Source organism: Empidonax traillii, unplaced genomic scaffold (genome assembly GCF_003031625.1).
Source record: "Empidonax traillii isolate 1590-97213 ecotype Southwest subspecies unplaced genomic scaffold, ASM303162v1 scaffold321:size1084243, whole genome shotgun sequence".
In the NCBI taxonomy this organism is placed as follows: domain Eukaryota; kingdom Metazoa; phylum Chordata; class Aves; order Passeriformes; family Tyrannidae; genus Empidonax; species Empidonax traillii.
Genome location: NW_020955514.1, coordinates 736,237 through 757,694, shown reverse-complemented (window position 1 = coordinate 757,694; position 21,458 = coordinate 736,237). Strand labels below are relative to the sequence as shown.

At 42.7% G+C, this 21,458-nt stretch overlaps 2 protein-coding genes across 2 annotated transcripts; both read left to right on the top strand.

The window, feature by feature from the left end:
- The first annotated feature begins 242 nt into the window (after window positions 1–242).
- Window positions 243–1,245, top strand: LOC114061208 (C-C motif chemokine 4-like). Its single transcript, XM_027891394.1, has 3 exons — window positions 243–441; window positions 678–786; window positions 957–1,245. Exons 1-3 carry the CDS (start codon window positions 333–335, stop codon window positions 1,048–1,050), a joined length of 312 nt encoding a protein of 103 aa, XP_027747195.1. The 5' UTR covers window positions 243–332; the 3' UTR covers window positions 1,051–1,245.
- Window positions 1,246–3,509: 2,264 nt separating this feature from the next.
- On the top strand, window positions 3,510–12,645 carry LRPAP1 (LDL receptor related protein associated protein 1). Its single transcript, XM_027891390.1, has 8 exons — window positions 3,510–3,720; window positions 6,861–7,005; window positions 7,328–7,452; window positions 8,200–8,320; window positions 9,025–9,183; window positions 9,673–9,755; window positions 11,423–11,599; window positions 11,909–12,645. The coding sequence occupies exons 1-8, from the start codon at window positions 3,541–3,543 to the stop codon at window positions 11,972–11,974; spliced, it is 1,056 nt and encodes a 351-aa protein (XP_027747191.1). The 5' UTR covers window positions 3,510–3,540; the 3' UTR covers window positions 11,975–12,645.
- The last annotated feature ends 8,813 nt before the right edge of the window (window positions 12,646–21,458 follow it).

The window sequence follows — 21,458 nt, the reverse complement described above, 5'->3', positions numbered from 1 at the left end:
CCCCTCTGCCTCCTCCTCTCCAAGCAAAACACACGCAGTTCCCACTCCTCCTAAGACTTGTTCTCTCTTGAATCTGAAAGTCGCAGACTTGTGGTGAGCACTTCTTTTTCTGTGGTTTCTTTGCCTTCTCCAGCTCAGCAAAACTGGATGATCCTTACATAATTTTCCTAGAATGATACACTTATTCTCTTTCCTTGAAACTCCGCACCTACCCGGTGGTGGAGGTATAAAAGGAGGTCAGCAGCAGCAGGGGCCAGGCATCGTGCAGAGGAGAGCCCTGCAGCCGCCCCAGCTCCAGCCTCACTTGTGGTTCCCTCAGCCCTCCCAGCACCATGAAGGTCCTTGCAGCTGCCATGGCTGTTCTGCTCCTCGTGGCCATCTGCTCCCTGGCTGAGGCTGATCCTGAAGACTCCAACATTGGTACACCATTCCAGCAGCGAGGTATGCTCTCCTTCTCTGGAGAGAGCCCCACCCCTATTGATGGGACCCCCATTTCAATGGGGAAGGCTGGGAGCAGATGGTCATCACCAGTGCAGGGACTCAGCCTCAGAGGTGGAGGCTTCCAGGGGGTGTCCCCAGAGGATACAGCATAGCTGATGGCGAATCCCCTGGGAGCCACAGGCAGAGCCTCCACCACAGTGTGGGGTCTCACTGGGGCTGTCTCTGTACCCTCACAGATATCCTCCCCACCTCCTGCTGCTTCAACTACATGTCACGTGCCATTCCACGTAGTTTGATCGTCTCTGCCTACTGGACCAGCAACACCTGTCCACAACCAGCTGTGATGTGAGTACCCAGCACTGCCAGGGGTCAGGGGGCAACAGCCAGGGCAGCACCCCAAGGATGTCCAAGGGTGTATGGGAGGGACAGGAACACCCAGAGCGCTGCCAGCAGGACCCAGTGCAGGCACGCTGTTGTCCTGGCTGAGAACCTCAACACTGCTTTTTCCCTGACAGCCTGGTCACCAGGAAGGGGAGGATGCTGTGCACAGACCCTAGGGCATCCTGGGTGCAGCAACTTCTGAAGCACCTAGAGGTACAGAAGAATTGACTCTTCCCCACTGCTGCCCCAGTGCAATGAATTCGGCCCCCAGCACCAGACACGGAACAAGAATGCTTGAGCTGCATCCCTCTTCAGTGGGAAAATTTATTACCATCGACATACACTTGCAAACTAAATTTTGCTTGCTAGAGTGAAAATACAAGAGCTATTAACATGCTTAAATAAAGTATTTGGTTCATCAGACCCTCTGTGTGTCCCTGAAGTCCCTGCTGGAGCTCTGACATGACAGAAAAGACCCACGGGGAGCTCCTCGCCCTCCCCACTCCATGGTTCCACCGCTCCCCCCTGTGCAGAGTGTCCCCATGACAGCTTCCACAGTACTTCTCCCTCCCCAGCTCCAACTCAGCTCCTGCTTCCCAGCATGACCCAGACATACCTGCGGGGGGACACCACCACCTCACTCATTTTTGGGACCCTCCTCACACAGCATATGGGAAGCCCAGTAACAACCCTCCTGGGCCAGGCAGCCCTGCTGAGCATCTGCCACCAGCTCAGTGATATTTTTGCCCCAAACACCGGAGGATCAGGACAGTCTTCGACTGCACTGACATCCCCACTCCTAGACACTGCTCCCAGCCCCTGAGACCACCTCTGTCCTCACCCCATTGCCCAGCTCTGGGGAAGGGAGTGGGACATCTGTGCAGCTGACACCAGCTCTGCCCCAGGGCCACTCTCTGCCCTGAACCACTTCTGCTTGGGCCAGGAAACACAGAATAACACCAAACAGTCACTTGACACAGATGTAAGGACACTGGAGAATGAGATCCAACAAGCCAACATAAGCTAATGGTGCTGCAGCCCTTCTCTATTTCTAAAATATTCCACAGTGTAGCACAAAAACTCAGGTAAACAAATGCATAAAGCTGTGCACAAGTACGCTCAACACAAGAAGAAGAGTTTATATAGCATGGAAGTTGAACTTCTTTGCAGGGAGCCTGCAAACTCAATCAATACTTCAAATGGCAAACAAGACAAAAACACCTATTACAAAGTGATTCGACATTACATATATTCACTGTATTAATAAGAATAAAACAAGCTCTAAATCCTAAAATTGATGTGTAGAACTCCACAAGATTTGTGCAAGGCTGATGGGTTTCTTTCCCCACCACCAGTTTGCTGTACTTCAATATGTACTTCAATGCTCACTTCAGCTGCTCTTCAATGCAACATATATTGCAATGCCTTTACCCACTTGTGACATTTAGTCTTATAGCAACAGCTCCTACGTTAGTAACACTGAGAATCTCTGAGCTGGGAAAATTTGGAAGAGAAGAGACTTTTATATTGCTTACAAGGCAAAAATGAGAGTCTGCTAAAAATCCTCCCTGGGGCATTGTTTTCTGAAATCTCATTATAATTTAGGCAATCTATTTGTTCTTATAGAACTGATTTATAATGCATGAAGGCTTGGTGTTGACAGTACTACTACAGAGCTTGGCTTTTATTTGCTCAAGGTCACACATCAGATCTGAGGTGAATTTATGAAGCGACCTTTTGCCTCCACCACCAGTCACTGTCATGAAAGTAACCCCACCACTACCTTGCTAAACAAATTCAACATAAAATTGTCCAACTATGCTGAAAAACCTGTACTACACAAACTTTGAAGTGTGCAGAAGAGGATTCATCAAGACAAGAGAAGGAACATCTTTAGTCATTGCCTTTCCCCCAGAAACACCCATGGAGTTTGCTGTATATCTCCTGCACTTCTTGCATAGAGGCATTATATTTTAGTGCATTTTCTTAAAATTGGAGAGGATATATACTACCCCTGGATTAAATATTGGGCATTTTCACGGCATCATGGGGGATTTTTTTCTAAATAAAGCTTGACTTAATCCTCTCCAAAGATTTCCTGTTGCCCACTGCACCTCTCGGCTGGCTCCTTGGAGGAGGAAGCACTGCGGTGGGAGGTTGGCACTATGCAGGACAGGCTCCTGCCCAAGAGCCGCACTCTGAGCACAGACCACTGAACCCAGAGCCATTCCCACAGTAAGCCCCCTCGATAACAACCCAATCTACTTATTACTGCATTTCTCACAATCCTCCTTCTCCCCGCACCATCATCCCTCTCTGCTGTCCCGGCTAGAGATGTCCCTCCCTGAGCTGACTTTTCTTTTTCTGTCTACTCTTGAACATTGTGCTGATATCTGGAAACTGCGTTTGATCAGTATCAGTGGCGTTCGAACACACCCGCGTCCCCTTTTCCTCGCACAGCTGACAGCAACACCTGGCTGAGAGTCAAAGCGCAGGACAGCGCTCGCTGCAGTCACTACAGGCTGGGGGGGAAAGAAACCCGCAGAAACTGCCACACTCAGCATATTTGGTGAAGCAAGCACTCAGGAGAATGACATGAAGAGCTGGATTTTCGACCCAAATTGGTTGGACTTCCAATCGGTTTTCCAGCACCGACATCCCCCTGGCAGAGGAGAGCGCGGAGCATCTCGGGACTTGTAGTTCCCGGTGCGGCGCGACATGGCGGCTCCCCGAGCTCTGGCGGCTCTCGCCGCCGCGCTGCTCCTCGCTGCCGCCGGGCAGGCCAGCAAGTACTCCCGGGAGGCCAATGAGGGGCTGGCGGCTGCCGGCGGCAAGCGGCGGGAGACCGGGGAGTTCCGGGTGGTGAGGCTGAACCAGATCTGGGAGAAGGCGCAGCGGGTGAGTGGGGCGGGCGCGGGGCGATGGCGGCGCCCGTAGGGGGAACCGGGGTCGGGCCCGGCCGCTTCGCACACTCATTCCCTGTCAGCCGCCTGGAGATGGAGTACGGGGAGCTGTGTTTGAGGAGAGACCGAGGCTGTCTGGTGCTAGGCCGCCGGGCTGCGGTGCCTTTTGTTGGGTTCTCGGCCATGGCTGTCCCCGGCCGGCAGCGCAGGGACCCGCTCCGTGGGGGCTGTGCCGGCGGCGGGGAACAGCCGTGCTGTGCAAGGTGTTCTTTCGGCAGATGAGATGTGTGCCTCTGTCCTGGGAAGTGTTGATCTTCCCGTGTTTAAATCTTGCAGTTAAACCACATGGCCAGGAAGTTGAAAGAGGGAGGGAAGTCCCTCTGATGCCATGGAGGATATGAGCCTGGCTGGTTGAATGCTTTGGCCCTGTCGTTCAGGGTTATGATGCTCTTATCTGTCTGAAGGCCTTAGTTCCTATACTAATTGGAACTAAGTTGTCTAAATTCTTAAACTAACTTATAACACATAGGACAGGAGCTCACTGAGAGAGGAAGAAACCCTCCACCTTGCTGGTTGTGTCACCTTCATTCACACCAGGTGATGTAGACGCATGCAGGAGGACCAGCAAATGGATATCACCATTCCCAGATGAGAGCCTCAATTTTGACAGTGATACTTGAGTTTCTCTCATTTTGAGCTATGAAAAAATATTTAATTAAAGTGAAAATACAGTAAAAGTATTTAATCACAGCGGAAGTATTTTCTTAAAAATAAGCAGAACAGCTCCAACAGGAGAAGAGCACATTGCACATATCTCCTGAGTACTGTGGACCATGGAAATTAGGGTCATGACTGGCAAAGGTTCAGTTTTTTCAGGCAAAGAAATGTAGTTAATATTAATTCTAGATCTTCTATATCCTGAATAGACATTCCTCAGCCTGAGCTACTAAATTAGAGGTAGGGCATCCCTGGGTTTAGTCAAAAACTAGAACCCTGCCATAAATGCTGCCTCCCAATGTGCCAAAAGAATATCAAAAATACTCCTTCCCTCAATGGGAGAAGGATTGAATGGGGCATAGGGCAATGTGTGTTAATGGAACTTCAGCTGTGAACTGATAGCTGAAGAAGAAACAACATGGAGACTAGAAATAGTCTATACTAGTATTGTCAGTTTGCTCTTACCTTTCCAATTACAGTCTTTTTTAATTTTTATACCTGGATCTTCTGGAATTAAAATTTAAGATGTTTTACATCATCTACAGTAAGATACTAAACTATAAAATGAAGTTAACTCTGTCAGTAAAGAACTAAGTAAGGTTTAGTAAATTCTGTGTGAGCCAGATTTTAGAGATGTAACACCTACTTGAACTAAATTTGCCACTTTCTAAATTCCACCTTTGAGTACAACTGACACACAGTCTGTATTTTATAAAGCGCTTTTTCAGTATGTCTAGGAAATATATGACATAAGAGCATAACTGTGTGTGTTGCACGTCCATTGAAATATTTGCATGTGCAAATGCTGAACTCTGTTTCCTTCCTTTTGGTAGTGGTAGAGATAGTTCTGAAAACGGGGAACTTCTCTGTTGTGACGTAAAAGATAGATGCTGCAATTCAGCATTGCAACAAACAGCAGGATGAGCAGTCCTTAAGAAAGCCCAAAACTTAGTGGGGCCGGGAGCTGGCAAGCCAGAGTTCCTTCTTGTTTCCCTGAGAGTTCTGCTTAGTCAGGCCCTAATTCTACAGTTGTTTGAACCAGTGGCAAATACTCTGTAGGTTTTTTCATGTATGTGGTTTGGCCTGCTGGTCTTTAACAGCCCACTGTGCTGTGACTCTTGCCATTGGTGCTGTTCCAGCATCACTTGTTAAGGAGCTTCCTGGCCTTCCCAAAGCAGCGCTGGGCTCCAGCGTCTGGGTGATGTTACGCCTAAAAAATTTGTAGTGAAGAACTCTTTCCTCTCAGAAGCAACGGTGTAGGTAATGATGTTGCAGGTAATGATTGTAGCCAGGCAAACAGCAAATGACTTAATTGTTGTAATGTTTGACAAATTTCCAGCAGTCATTCCCAGAACTGCCAGGTACCTAACTTGGATGGTAATGTCCAGGCAGCATAAGGAATGAAGAGTAAGGAATGAGTGTAAGGACCTTGTTGCTTTGTTATTTAATCATTAAACTTAGCCTTGCACCTCTCCTTCTAGTTAGTTATTCCAGCATATAGATGGAAGTAAAGTCCACTAACATCTTATTTCAAATGTTAGTAAAGTGATGAGGATTCTTACCCATTGACATTTTTCACCTGGTGTTTTTTAGGGTCCTAAGTGAGATGACCTTGAAGGAAGCAGTTCTTGAGCTGGATGCTTTAAATTAGCTTATGTATTCACTCTGTGTTACATAAATGAGGCAGGCAAGGGGCTTTCAACAGGTTTCAAAAGATTTATAATGCTTAAAAGGACAGTTACTTGAGCTTTGTACTAAATTGTAATGAAAATCAGACAAATATTACTGGAATTGGGAGAAATTTGAATAGAATCTTTCTCTTTTTTTCCCTTAAAGAGCAGTGGACTAATGTAGTTCCTTAGTTTTTATTGAGAGTTTAAAGGTGTCCAAAATCTGCAAGTTCAGAAGTTCAGGTTCAACTTACAGCAGTGCTGCTTATCCAGCTGCATTGTAGTCAGTGTCTCTGTTCCTGTTTTCTGTATAGTTCACAAAATTTCAGGCTGACCTGGCATTCATTTTGACTTTAATTTTTTTTTCCTATCTTTAGCCTCAATGTCTTATCTTTTAGTTCTGTTGTGCCAGACAGAAATACCTCTAGGTTTCATATGTTTTAATGCGCGTAAGCCACGTTAAGAAGTGATCTGAGATTTTTTTTCATTTTGATCATAGTAAAAATTGCTGATGAAATGTCTCTTTGACCTGCAAGGCCGTAGTAAGTGACCTGGTAGTCTGAAAAACTGTACTAACCAATGAAGTTTACCAGCTCACTGTAACTATATGTTTAGGTGATACACAAGAAAGCACACATGGTGGCAATGGCACGTTTTTTGAGAAACATTGCAGTGCTGTGTATCCATCCTGGTTTCTGAGGTAACTCTGCAGCAAGAGGTGACTGAAACCTTTCTCTGTTCTTGTTAGCTCCACCTTTCTGCTGTGAAACTGGCAGAGTTGCATAGTGATCTAAAAATACAAGAAAAGGATGAGCTAAGCTGGAAAAAACTGAAGGCTGAAGGGCTAGATGAAGATGGAGAGAAAGAAGCCAAACTCAGACGCAACTTAAATGGTAAGAAAGAAGTTTAAATATCAAATTAGACACATACCTGGCTAGACATCTGCGTTTGTGTTTGAACCATTAAATAACAGTTTGCCTGTCTGGACACTGAGCACACACAAGCTCTTTGGAGGTCAGTAGGGAGCTGCTGCAGGCTAGCAGATTCCTTTGGTCCTGATATTTTTGGAAGAGGTCATTAAACGTGGGAACTCTGTGACTTTAACTGTTAGGTTTTCCTCAATGAGCTGCAAAATCCAGCTCTAAAAGTAAGGATGTAGACAGTCTCTCATCTTCCATACATTCTCATGCTTCTGTATCTTCTATTTCTTTGTAGTCATTATGACTAAATATGGAATGAATGGAAAGAAGGACTCTCAACTCATTGATACCAACTATATTAAAGATGGCACAGAAAGTGACACACTAGATGATCCAAGACTGGAAAAATTATGGAGCAAGGTGAGTACAGTTTCCAGGAACTGGAGTATTGGAAATCAGTGTTTCTTCACTGAACTGTTTTCTATGTCTTCTGAAAGTCCCCAGACTGGAAGTGATAAAATTCACTACTCTTCTGTTAAGTACTGGCCAATCTTTTGTGCTCTGCAGCTCACATCTTTGTGCCCTGAGGGTATCCCACATCCAGGTGTGGCAGGTTGTCTTTGCAAAATAAAACACCCTCATCGGTTTGCTTGAAGGAAAGAGCCTGGGTCCACTGAGCTCAAATGGAGCATTTCAGTCAAATTTCACTGAACTCATGATTTCCCTGAGTGTGACTATCACACTGTGTATTAGTATATTTATGGTGTTCTTTGCCATTTTCTTGTTGTTTATCAGCTTTTAAAAAAAAAAAAAGCATTTAAAGTAGAACCATTTCATAGACTGTTTAAAAGTGAAATGTGGGGGAGAAGAGGTTTTAAATAAGGACTTTCCCAGTCTAGTATTCAAGTGGATTGCACTCATGCTTAAAAAGTATGGCTTTAGAAGTCTGCAGAAAACTTCTTTTTGACATGATTAAAGCCACCTTATCCATCAGTGTCTAAATCCTGACCTCATACTAATATTAAGAGAATTAAAAAAAAAAGATCTAAGGAAAAGCTGCACTTAATAATTTTCTAAATGTGGTGGGAAGTGTGAAGACATTTTGGCATGTGAGTGCACTTAAAAGCACTTGGCCTGGAAAATATAATCAGTTCATGTTTCTTTCAGGCCAAGACCTCTGGGAAGTTCTCTGATGAGGAGTTGGATAAGCTTTGGCGAGAATTTAAGCACCACAAAGAAAAGATTCATGAATACAATATTCTGTTGGAGACCGTGAGCAGAACAGAAGGTACCTGAACATTTCTCCGATGTTTCGAGATCAGTACAACTCTCTTCTCTGCCCATTGCTTCTATCATTTCCAAGCTTCTTTGAAACTCCTGACATTTCTGTCAAAACTGCTTGCAGATGCTGATATTTTCAGATACTTACTGGCTTTAGTTCTGCATTAGCTGCCAAAAATCTTGCCAACTAATGAAAATGTTGCCATTTTAGTTTTCTGATTCTGCCTGCATTTCAAGCAGGTAAGATACCATCACATTAGCAATGATGGCCATAGTAGTTAACTGGAAATTGTGCAGCAAGCTGCTGCAAAATGTGGTTCTAAAATCTGCAGAACGTGCATGTTTTATCTCACCAGCTGGGAGCCCAAGAGTATATAATCAAATATCTTAGGCATCGAGCCTGAGGTGTGCTAGAACATCAAGGATCTGAATCCAGCTTGCTGTACTAATCTGAGCTAAATTTCTGAGAGCTGAAGAATTCTAAAGCTGATAGTTTGATGTTTGCATTGTATAGTCCAAGCTGGAAGCTGCTGAAAGTCATTTCACCATCAGATGTTCTGGTTGGTCCAGGGAAGAAGGCACAGGACTCATCAAGCATTCCTGTCCTGTTTCCTTAGCATCTTTTATTCACCTTTGATTTGGTGGATTTCTGAAGCTTTTGACCTATAAAGATTTGGCCTACAGTCACTAGCTCTCATTCTTCTTCAACAGATATCCACAAAAATGTTATTAATCCATCTGAAGAGAACCTGGTGAAAGAGGAAATCTTGCACAACAAGCACAGAGAACTCAAAGAGAAGTTAAGAAGCATCAATCAGGGGTTTGAGCGTTTGCGTAAAGTCAGTCATCAGGGATATGACACAACCAGCGGTATGATACAGTGGGGTTTGTGCTTATTCGAGATTAATTTCATTTAAGAAAAATAAAAATCATTGGGCAAGTAATAAGGTGTAGCTACAGTATCACAGTACTTAGTGTACCACAGTGGGCTGAAGAGATACAGCTAGCCTGTTCTATTTGGAACCCAACACTAGAAGCTTGGTGAGCCCAAATGAGAAGGAGCATTACACTTTCAACCCCAGGAGGGCAAGTAAATGAGACAACATACAGAGCAAGCAATGCCATTATTCAGTTCCTATGGGGATTGTTTTGCTTTTGAAAAACTACTTGCTACAGCAGTACTGTAGTTTTATCCATACTTGTATCTTTTTCCCTTTTCATCTAAATAGATCTATTAGTAATGCAGTGTTTAATGTCTCTGTGTGTATGTATATGAGAAAGCATGCTCATCTCTTTCATAGAAGTTGAGCATGAAAGCATTGCGTCCAGATTTTCATTTAGTGGTATGTGTTTGTTTAGAATTTGAAGAACCAAGAGTGATTGATTTGTGGGACATGGCCAAATCAGCCAATTTCACTGAGAAAGAACTTGAGTCTTTTCGGGTAAGTAAAATTTCGGTGAGATCTCTTACGCAAAGATATTTTCCCACATAAAGAAATACTCAATGTTACTCTGATTGCAGCCACTTCTGTATTACCCTCCAGCCACCATAAAAAAAAAAAGTAATGCTTTTTTTTTAATACTGTATAAACATACTTGTAACTAGTCATATGCATGGTTCTGTTACAATCAGCAAAATGAAAATTCTGAATCCTGTCAAAACAAGTGTTGCATATTTCAAGTCTTGGAAAGATTGAGTCCTGCTTCTTTGTTTCCACTGCTCCAGATTTACCTCTCTTACCCAATGTCTTAATTACTTCTTTGGGAAGCAGTGCAATCTATATAACCAGCAGTTTCCCTCTCATACCTACCTCTTGCACTGTTAACTTCCCGTTGGAGCTGTGTTGAACTAACCCAAAACTCCTGTGACTGCTCTTCAAGGAATTATAATGGAAATTAATTCCTATGTGCTTCATACCAGTTTTATTCAATTCAAGTTGCAATGAGAAAATGTTTGATTATCTTTTCATCTGACTCTGCCTGTTTATCAGAATGGATTTTGATTGATGACCTCTCTTTAGAGTAAACTCTCTTTAGGGCTTCTTCATGGAGCTGTATGTACAAAAGATGTTGTCTTACCAGCCAGGCTAAGGACACTTTGAGCTTCTTTTCCAGATAAGGTACTGAGAGAGTTTTAACTGCCTTGGACCAGGTTTGAAATCCATCTCTCTTAGATATCAAAGATCCATCTTTATTTATTTTACCTCACGTACAGCCCAATTCTCTTAAGAAGCAAACATTTTAGTTATGCTGATTTCAGTGGCCCTGCTTCTAAGAGTGTCGGAGGAAAAGTGCTGAAGTCTGCAACAAGGTTTCTGCTCAGTGGGACATGTTGGTCAGGACTGTACAATTGCATGAGGGGTAAATTTGGCCTTCCTATTTGCCACAGTGAAAAAGAGAAAAACAATTCCATAAGCAAGAAAACCGATTTGCTTATTAATTTTACTGTTTTAGTAGAAATTTTCTTTCATGCAGACCCTCTTCACCAGGCCAAACCTGTGTTGTTACTGTGATTATTACATGCTTTGGCAGGTTACATGCTTTGGCAGGTAGAGATGTTGCTCACTCCCCTCTATCAGCTATCTGAGGACTGTCTCTGATACATCACTGAACACCACAGTCTGGCCACTCTCTTTGGGGCAAATTAAGACTTGCATTTTGTTTGTTAACCAATTCATCCTATTTCAGATTCATCATAGCAGACTGTAAACCCAGAAAACATTTAAGTCTGAGCAGAAAATAACAGATCCAGGACCTGATTTTGAAAAGAGGCTTCTTTTAATAATTGTCTCCATCCCCTCTCCCCAGTCCACTGTTGTTATGCAATAATTTTTATTTGGTGTTCACTGCTCTCATCTCCCAGCACCTCACAGCCATCCACAGTCTCCTTTTAAGGACTCTGCAGTGGGTCATTTTCAGCATCTGCTTTCAAACTCGGGTGTCTTGGTGATGATGATGATGGATTATCCAGACCTTGTTAAGAAGCAAGGAATTGAAAAAGCTTTCTATGCTTCACTTAGTAAAATATCTTAGGAGTGTCTTGGCAGGAAAAAAGAAAGGAAGCCTTGAAAAGAAAATCCTGTGAAGGTGTTTGTATTTGTTGTCATAGGAGGAGCTGAAACATTTTGAAGCAAAAATTGAAAAACACCATCACTATCAGAAACAATTAGAGATTTCACACCAAAAACTGAAGCACGTAGAGGGAACTGGAGATAAGGAGCATCTGAACAGAAACAAGGAGAAATATGCCATGCTGGAAGAAAAGACAAAAGAACTAGGATATAAGGTCTGTATAAATCCAGTGTGCGTACATGTTGAAAGTTTAACTCAGCAGTAGAGGGTAAGTAGATTGTCCAGTGCTCATTTTGCATGCAAGTTGAATGACTTCCAGAAGGGGAGTTCAAGGCACTTCTCACTTTTAGTACAGGATACACTTTTTTTTTTTTTTTGGACCTAATTCTGTAAGGCCTGAAATCTCCCTATTCTCTGCTCTCCCTGTTGTCACATATATTAATAACAAAATCTGAATATATTAATTATATTGATATTTTATTTCTTACTGAAATTTGTGTTATGTCTTTTGTTTTCCTGGTAGGTAAAGAAGCACTTGCAAGACTTATCCAGCAGAATCTCTCAAGGTCTTCAACACAATGAATTATAAAAATTTGTTCTACCTGATGGGATCAATCTATTAAGACAAAACAGATAATGTGATTTTTTGAACAGGGCTTACTAAGGAATCCCTCTGAAATAGTAAGGATTGAACAGATTTGTCCTGTAAGAAAATGTATTTTTTTTGTCTACTTAATTGCCAGTTTTGCATTTGCACTACAAAATTAAATGATTAGATTATATATTTAAGTTGCACATCTTGGATCATATAAATCTTACATCTGAATCAAGTAGCAGCCTTTGAAATAATCAGTCATGTCAAAAGTAAAAATACGTGAACTCTCAAAGGATTCCTGCTAGTAAAAAAATACTAATTTTACAGTCAGGTAAGATATTCTTATCCATGAAAGCAAACACTGAGGTACAGGAAGTTAAAAGAGAGACCAGAAAAGTCTTTATTTCAATGCTTGCCCTATTACATTTCCTACTTAAGGTAACAAAAATATTTCTACTGATTTTGAGTAATAGCTCAGAGCTGCACTGTGTATGAGTCTTTCATGTGAGAGGGGGAGGAGGAGTAAGGAGGGAACAAGTATGAGGTCAATTCACACAGTTTACTTATTGACTAACACATTTGAAGTTACTGAATATTTGTGTACAATTATCTTGTTCATGGTTGCTTGGTTTTGTTACACTTAGTCATTAAAAAAATCAAAACAAGATACTGATGTGGCTTTTTTTTAGCTTCCTTTTCATATAGCAAGAAGTAACCAGACCTGGTTTCTGAGCATGGTGCTTATTCCTGTGATGTTCATTCACACAGTAGTTTTTAAGAGAGGAGGGGTGATTTTGTACCATAAGAATGTGTTTCTATGTTATGAATAGGCAGGAGGCTCCCTAAAGCATCCTCTCTCTCAATGCAATTTCCAGTAAAGGTTATTATTGCTTTCCCTTTCAAGACCAGATTTTTCTAGTCAGAACTTTGACAAGCATCAGACATCTGGGTTGAAATTGTCTATGCTGGCTCTTTATTTCAAATGAAACTTTTCAGGAACAAGGCTAAGACAGTGTAGGTGAACTATTGCAGCTGCTTGGTTAAGGAGCTCTGTGGCTTGCAGATTGTAGTGCTGCCATGTGCTACATGAGGAAGCTGAGCCTCGCTCTCCCTACCTGTTCCATGAGAAATACTGAAGAGATCCATTCAGTCTGAATAAGCCGCTCATCCTGGGTCCATCATGTGTTAAAAGTAGCATGGTTCTGTACATAAAGACGGTATTATCATGGGCAAGTGACCTGAACCAAAACTGTGGGAGCAGTCTTTGAGATTCTGAATCTCTTTCTTTGAAACAGTAAGCTTTTCTTTTACTTTTTAAATTTAATGTAAGCAAAGAGCTATTTATATTTTACAGACTCATTGTCCATCTTGATAGCAGGCTACCATTGATAGTGTCAGTCTCCTTAGAGATGGCTCAGTTCATGTAGTTTATGGTATACATCACCTCTGGTTGGTAAGCTAAAAAAAAGTAAACCCAAAAATGGCTACCAGCTATTTATGACAAAACTTTTTTGTTTTTCTAGATGTTACACACTATTTCTTCCCCAGACTATCACTTTAAGGACTGTTCAGCTTCTGTATCAGAGCAGTAGCTGTATTATCTTACAGGTTTGTCTTCATCATTTTTTTTTCAATTTCTAAAGGAATGCAGAACACTTTGTATTCTATACTATGTTAGAAAGTGCAGACTTTACTATGTCCTTCAGTTTTCCCTGGGGTAGAGTAAGAAATAAATCTATGTGCCACAAATCAGTTTGGTAGCTGTAGCTTGGATGTGGAGAGGCCTCCAGCGCTTGTTCGTAGGTGAAAATCTTGCACACATGCACTAAATACTTCAGCAGAGCAGTAGAGCTAAAGCAAAGCTCTGAGCCACTCCTGCTCAGCAATCCTAACTGGGTTCTGTGGGAGTGGAAAAGCTTTTTCTGAGCGTGTTCAGACACTGCTGCTGAGGGAGATGTGCTGCTGCACTTGGGAAAGCAACGTGTCTCAGCCTACACTACAGGCAGGCAGAGCAGCTGTGTATTCCACACAGGAGGGCAGAGCAGAAAGCTGGATTTCAGCATGTACCTGAAATAGAATATGCTTATTGAGGAATTTCTGAAGAAGTTTGGAGCAGCACAAGGTGCTGGAGTCATAGAACAAATAACCAGAGTCTGATGAGTTACTGAACAAGTGCAGAGCTGCTTCAGCAAAGGCTTTAAAGCCATGGCTGCTGATGCTGAACCAGGCAGTGGTGGCTGTACCTTGTTTTTACCCACCACACCATGACAGTAACTGGGCCCAAAGGCCAGGAAGGCTCCAACAGAGAGAATGTTTGGCAAGCACGGCAAAGTACAAGAGGCTGGCAAAATATTTACATGTCACAGTAATTTAAAATTGGGAATGAGTCACAGATCAGCAGGTTGGAGACTGGAGTCAGCACAGTCACCTCACTTTAGCTATTGAACATGGCTGTTAATGAGTCATTGGGCCCAAAGATTGTTCACACAAACCTAGAGGAGAAAATAAGTAAAAAGACTGTTACTGCCTCTGCATCCAGCTTCCCCCTGAAATAGTCTGTGGCTGAGGCAGAGTCTACAACAGCATAAGGAAGACATGAGGAATAGTTTCCATTCCTGTTAAGGCTCCTTGGGGCTTTCCCTGATTTTGAGATCTGGGGACAGACTAGTGTACAGGCTAGTGAGGTGTAAAATCTGATTTCACTCTGGTTTCTACAGTCTGCACCTCACACACAACAACATCTGTACAAGTCAGTTAATTATTGCAGTTTTTAAGCCTCCAAAGACAATTCATGTGGCCAAAATAACAAGAGTGGGTACTGTTTGAAACATTAAAGATTAAAAAGTAACTTGAGTCACCACAGTTGCGATTCTGTAAATAGCAACAAAAATTCAAAGCAAAAAAACTGGTATGAATGAAATGCACACACAGTCCTGTACCCCATCAGAAGTGAATAATGGAATTCATAGGTGAGACTGCATAGAAGAGGCATCTGAAAAGGAAAGAACTGACAGCTTTTAAACAGTGGTTGAACCTTCTCTTCCTTAGTAGGTATTTTATCTGGTCCTTTTGTAATTATTCAAATTACCAAGTTTTTCAAACCACTCTGAGAAACAATTTGAAATACAAAAGTGGGAGTAGAAGAGGGAGAAAGGAACTGCATTTGTTAGGAGAAAAAAAATCAGAACATTTAATATTTTATACAGTTAGTCAAATTCTGCCCTTAAAAAGAACCTCAATTTAAGTAAACATGTCAGTGACTACAAGTAGGACAGGTTTTGTTTGTTAAAAAGGTTGGGGGTGGAAATGAGAGGAAAATAAGTACATAAGGCATCAAATACAGCAGAAATAACCAAGTCTTTCTTAAAATAAACACATCCTACATGTTGGTACAACAGCTAAGATGGCATCATTCTACCAAGACAAGGAACAGCACTACAGTAGATGTACTGCTGCAACTATTTCCCCTCCCAAGGGATCCTGATGCCTGATAGATCTGGCAAAAGCAAGAGCATTTCAATTCACCCAGTAGAGATCATTTATTTTGTGAGCTGGGTACCATGTGCCTTTTCAGATCCAGTTCCTGCAGGTAGGGATCTCGGTGCTCAGGAGCTGGTGGAAGCAGGATCCTCAGCTGGGCTCTCCTGCTTGCTGTGTGCCCAGCTCTCTCTGTGGGGTTCCCTCTAGCCAGGTTAACAGAGCTTTTGCTCAGGTGGTAGAAGGCAAGAGACAGAGAAACCATCTTAGCTTCCAGAACGTGGCTGCCTTGACAGCTGAGCATTTAGCAGGGCCTCAGAAGGGCTTCAAGCCCTGACTGGGGAGCAGTTCAAGGACAGGAGGCACATCTCAGTGGATGCTGCCTTAATTCCAGCTCACAGGGTCTGCAGCTTCACTTTAGCAGCCATCTCACCCTGCTGACCCTAAAGGGAGCCGAAAGGGCCCTAACACATCGCATTTTCAGTTCTGCCATTTATTCAACATGTGAGCCCAGGTGAACTAGTGCAGTCAGTTACACCCAATGAAACAGTGTAGGTTCCCAGGCAGGATCTAGCATGCCACAGTGCCCAGAACCAGAGCATCACATGGAGCCAGGCTGCTGAGAGCTCTGCAGGCCCTAACCCAGGATCAACCCAAGTACAGTGTTCAGCTCAGGGCTAACCCAGACAGAGTTGAAGCACAGTCCATGTTTCATGCCAAACACACTCATCACCTACAGCCCTTCCCTGCCATCAGTTGGCACCACTTCAGAGAAGGTTTCAGCCTGGTTTTTTTTGGTTTTTTTTTTTTTTTAAAGGTGCCATTTCACATGAAAAGTCTACCAGTAAATAGTACACAGGCAGTTTTAAAATAATATTTAAATGCCATTTTTCTTTCCATAGTATTTAATGAGAATAGAAGAAATAAAGTAATCAAATAAAAGTCAGTAAATAGAATAAATTGTTGCTTTCAATACAAACAGACCTAGCTTAGTAACTGAGAATGGGGTGCTGCATTTTCTGTATGCATTACGTTGTCTAACAGACTGGTGGTTCTAAATACCAAAATCAACATTTCCTAATACAACAGACAGTTAACATGTATTTCAGGCCATTCATATAGCACCTATGGGGAAGCAGGGTGTTAACCTACAGAAAAAAAAAAACCTGCATGGATTTCTTTTACTAGTAACCAGAGGCATAAAATAGAAGCATTCATGAAATCTGTCCCGTAGAGCCAAAATAAATTCATAAACTTTCCTTCACAGTAAATATTTCAAGTTGAACCATATTTGTTACAGCAGTGATTGCAACCCAAATGCTTTTATCAAAAGCCCTTAATGCACTTTCATATCCAAACCTCCATGTAATTTCCTACTGCTCAACAAAAGAGCACTCTACTAAATCAGAAAGAAAACAGTACACAGACATTAATGTTTAACATGTGAACTTTGTTCCTTCATTGATGTGTTAATTTATCAGAAAGCTGCACACATCCATTTTAATAAAACTAACCATTTCAGTCTCAAAGGTTGCCTGTCAATAACTGGTCTATGGTAACTCTAACCTGGTTATTTCTATAGGCAAAGTGAGTGTTGAATCACTTTGAAATAAGCCTCTTACTAAAATAAAATGGTATTTAATGTTCTACACTTATAATTTTCCAGGCAATTTGAAGAGAGAAGGGAGCTGCACTATTTTAAGAATAAACACACTGAGGACTGGAAATCTGAGTATGAAAACCAATAATTTGCAATGCCTGGCATTGGATCCATTAGTCCAACTGCAAAATTCAAATCTCAGTTTCTAATTTAAGAAGACATCGTAAGCAAAACCATTAACTAAATGATCCTTCAATAGGGAAAGAGTCCATTTTCCAACTAATTAAGTTTCAGGTTCTGGGACTCAAGTTTACAATTCCAAATATGTCCCATCACAGCGTAAAGAGTCTTCATTCATACCAGTTCCTGGGGCCACTGATGTCCCTTTAATTGTTCCATTTTGAAGTTCAAGAAAACAGAAGAAGAGTAAGAACTATGTGCAAGAAGTGACATCGCTGAAAGATGAGCATGCCAGGGTAAAAGCTTAGGAATCAAGGTCCTTACACAAAAACCACATTCTAACAGTCTGAACACTGGAAACTGCAGCCTGGAAGACTCCAGTTAGCCTTCTCCAAGCCCTTTTTTGAGCAGCTAATAACAATGATCTATTTGGCATGCATATGTCTTAGACAAGGTTAGCATTAGCCTCAGTTTGTTGGTGTCACTAAAGCCTTACCACTGATCAATTGTTTCCGGTCTTGTACTAACTGACTCTCATTCTTTACAGAGCAGCAAAAAGTTTTCATTTCTGATTTGTTATTAATTCAGAATAAGAACATGATTTTCCAGAGATGTTTTCAGGGATTGTTAGAAATTCTGAAAGAACAAAACAGCCAATGTAACCAACTAGGATAGCCAGAAGGGCCACAGTATGTGTCTGGGATCACAGAAGAAACAGAAGTGAGCATGTTTAGCCAGAAATAAACAGTGAGAATAAACATGAATTCTCTTCAGCTCTTTCAAACCAAGGAACAGAGCGACTCACTCAGTTCAGCTTTGACAGCAGAGATTGAGAGCAGAAGAAGGTCATGTGGCTCTTCCTGCACTGCTCAGGGTTCCCCATGCTGATGGACAGAGGGAAGGGGTTCCCATCACAGTCCAGACTGAAGACATGGCCAGCTGCAGGCTGTACCTTGCACCTTGACAGTTCCCAAACCAGAGGGACAGCAATGAGAGGGTCTAACCATCTTAAATGTTGCCACTGTAAAGGAGGGCTTGGACAGAGGTAGACACCATGAAAAGCATCTAATGTCTGCAAATTCCAAAGCAGCACACCTGGGGCTTCAAATCCAGTCACTGCAAGAAATGCATCCACACAGCTATCCCTTATGGTCACTAGTATCATCCATTCACCATAAAATGCACAGACAGCAAAACTTAGTCTAAGAGCAGTTCCTGAGCTTTCAGTAGACTTGACCCATCTCTATCAAATATCCCATCCACTGTAAATGACAGCAGTGTAGGTGAACACAGAATTAGGTGCACCTTCACATCAGGTTAAGGTGCTCTCTATTTCATAGCATGGCCCAGCTCTCACCATCCTTCATTCAAATTACTTACTAAGCTTTCATATAGTTTCCACAGAGGAGGAAAAAGCAGACATGGAGGATAATTCTCTCCAAGGTCTAAACTGTGTATTCAGTACCGGCCTGAACCACTTGCATGACACAACGTCAGGACAATGAGACACACGCCATCATACATGGAGCATGGCAGTCTGCCTTGTTAGACTGGACTCCAGCTTTTAATCATACTGATGTTTGACTCCATTCCTGGTGGAGGCCGTACCAACACATCATCTGTGTGACCAAGGACACAGCCTAAACTTCAGTCTTTTCAAGGAAACCACTTCCTTGCTATAAACGACACATTGTACAAGGCCAGCAGATCCCTAACACGGGCACAAACTGCATTTTACAAACACATACACTCTTCTGCTGCTGCCTTTCTGTCAGTGCCACAGCTGGCAAAGGACAACTGCTGCTTTCCAGATCGTTGCTGACACCTACCTATTTAATCAAATTCCCAGTAAGATTTTTTCCTGTGCTTCTCAATTATTGTCCAGTACTACTGGCTGTTGGTAGTAAAAGGACAAAGTGTAATAGCAGGCCAAAGGTAGGCCATGGGGTACATCCTCCAAATGTGGCAGAGACATGGGGAGTGAGGAATCTGAGTGATTCATTACATAATGAAACTCTGGTATCCAAAGGCCAGGTTCCTTTCTGAACATTCAATCTGCTCTATTTTCTGGATTTGAACGATCCATAAATTGCCAGCTCAGCCCACAGATGAGTAAAATTTAACTTATACAATAGCAGATGCTAGGGCTTTTTTATTTATTTATTTTTCTTTTTAAGGATTTCACAACAGTATAATACAACGTAGAGACAAATTAATGTCATGCTAAATCTGCTTTTGATCCCACCCCCCACACTGCACATATCTCAAATAAGTTGACAAGTATCATTTCAGTAAAACGGTGATGTTACATACGCCTCTGTGTACACAGTGGGATAATAAATTTGAATTATTTCTAGATGCTCTGATGTAGGGAAATGTTTGAAAGCACATAAGCTTTAAAGTTCACTTACCTTCAAGTTTTTACTAAACTCAAAGTTTGCATGTCACCTGCACTTTCCTAAACCTGCTCACTTTCTTGTATATCTATTTATTGTATCAGAATCCAGGACAGAAATTACATGTACTATCCTGTCACATATATTCCAGCCTTTCAGAGAAAACTTATAAGCAATTGATCGATAACCAGCTGATATCATTGTCCTATGCCTCTGAATGAGGCTTCCCTGAAGCCTGTCATCTTTAGGATGGGATGGGATAGAACAGAATAACAAAAAAATAGAAATAGAATATTATATTTTAGCTGGAAGGGAGTGACATCAACCATCTAGTCCCACTGCCTGACTCAATTTAGGACTGACCAAAAGTTAAAGCATGTTATTAAGGACATCATCCAAATGCCTCTCAAGGATTGACATGCTTTGGGCATTGACTGCCTCTCTGGGAAGCCTGTTCCAGTGTTTGCCCACCCTCTTGGTAAAGAAATGCATCCTAACATCCAATCTAAACATCCCCTGGTGCAGCTTTGAACCATTCCTGCGCATCCTACCACTGGATACCCAGGGCAAGAGCTCAGCACCTCCCTCTCTGCTTCCCATCCTCAGGAACTTGTAGAGAGCAATGAGGTCGCCCGGCAGCCTCTTTTGCTTGAAACAACACAAACCCAGTGTCCTCAGCCACCCCTCACAGCACAGGTCTTCCATCCCTTTCTCCAGCTTTGCTGTTCTTCTCTGGATGCATTCAGGGACCTTCACTTAGTTCTTAAATGTGTGTTGTGTGTGGGGCACACAGAGCACTCAGGGTGAGGCTCTACCAACACTGAGTACAGATCACCTCTTCTGCCCAGCTGGTCATGCTGTGTTTGATGCACCCCAGAATGGGGTTTTCCTTCTGGGCTGCCAGGGCTAACTGCTGACTCACACTGAGCTGCTGTTGGCCAGCACGCCCAGATCCTTCCTGCTCTCCAGCCGCTCCTCTCCCCATTTATACACATGCCCAGTGCTACCCCATCCTAGGTACAGAATCTGGCTATGGACTTGTTAAATTTCATCCCATTAATCATAGCCCATTGCTCCAATCTATCTAGATCCCTCTGCAAGGCCTCCTGCCCCTCAAGAGACTCAAAAGCATTTGGTATCATGAGCAAGTCTTCTAATGGGGCATTCACTCCTGTACCCAGATTGTTGATAAACTTATTGACCAGAACCGGTCCTAGGACTGAGCCCTGAGGGACACCACTGGTGACTGCTCACCAGACAGATCCAGCCCAGTTCACTGCAACCCTTTGAGCTCTGCCCCTCAGCCAGTTGCTTCACCCTGCACACCAGGAACCTGCTCTGAAAAACTTGTCCAGAAGGATGCTGTGAGGAAATTATCAAAAGCCTTACTAAAATCAACAAAACCTACATCTACCACCTTCCCTTCATCCTGGAGCAGGTGACCTTATTGCAGAAGGATATCAAATAATATGAATTCATGTTTACTGAGGTTGATGAGTGCATCGTTCATTAAATGCCTTTCAGTTGTACTCAGCATGATCCTGTCCATAATCTTTCCAGGAACTGAGGTCAGACTAACAGGTCTGTAGTTCCCTGGGTGTTCCCTTATGCCCTTTTTGTATATTGCAATAATACAGGCTAGCTTCCAGTCATCAGGATCCTCCCCAGATGCCCAAGACCTTTGGCAGATGATTGAGAGGGGTCCTGCCATATCTGTTGGCTCCTCCAGCACTCTGGGATGAATCCCATCAGGCCTCATGGATTTGTGGTCATTCAGCCAATATTGCTGGTCAGGGGAAAGCATAAAATTGAATTCATCAGAATC

What these genes read in the sequence shown, in the direction of transcription:
- LRPAP1 (XM_027891390.1), top strand. Translation starts at nt 3,541, where the DNA reads ATGGCGGCTCCCCGAGCTCTGGCGGCTCTCGCCGCCGCGCTGCTCCTC. An exon ending in GACCGTGAGCAGAACAGAAG is followed by an intron (nt 8,321 to 9,024) that starts GTACCTGAACAT and finishes CTTCTTCAACAG; the next exon opens with ATATCCACAAAAATGTTATT. An exon ending in CAAAAGAACTAGGATATAAG is followed by an intron (nt 11,600 to 11,908) that starts GTCTGTATAAAT and finishes TTTTCCTGGTAG; the next exon opens with GTAAAGAAGCACTTGCAAGA.
- LOC114061208 (XM_027891394.1), top strand. Translation starts at nt 333, where the DNA reads ATGAAGGTCCTTGCAGCTGCCATGGCTGTTCTGCTCCTCGTGGCCATC. An exon ending in TACACCATTCCAGCAGCGAG is followed by an intron (nt 442 to 677) that starts GTATGCTCTCCT and finishes GTACCCTCACAG; the next exon opens with ATATCCTCCCCACCTCCTGC. An exon ending in TGTCCACAACCAGCTGTGAT is followed by an intron (nt 787 to 956) that starts GTGAGTACCCAG and finishes TTTCCCTGACAG; the next exon opens with CCTGGTCACCAGGAAGGGGA.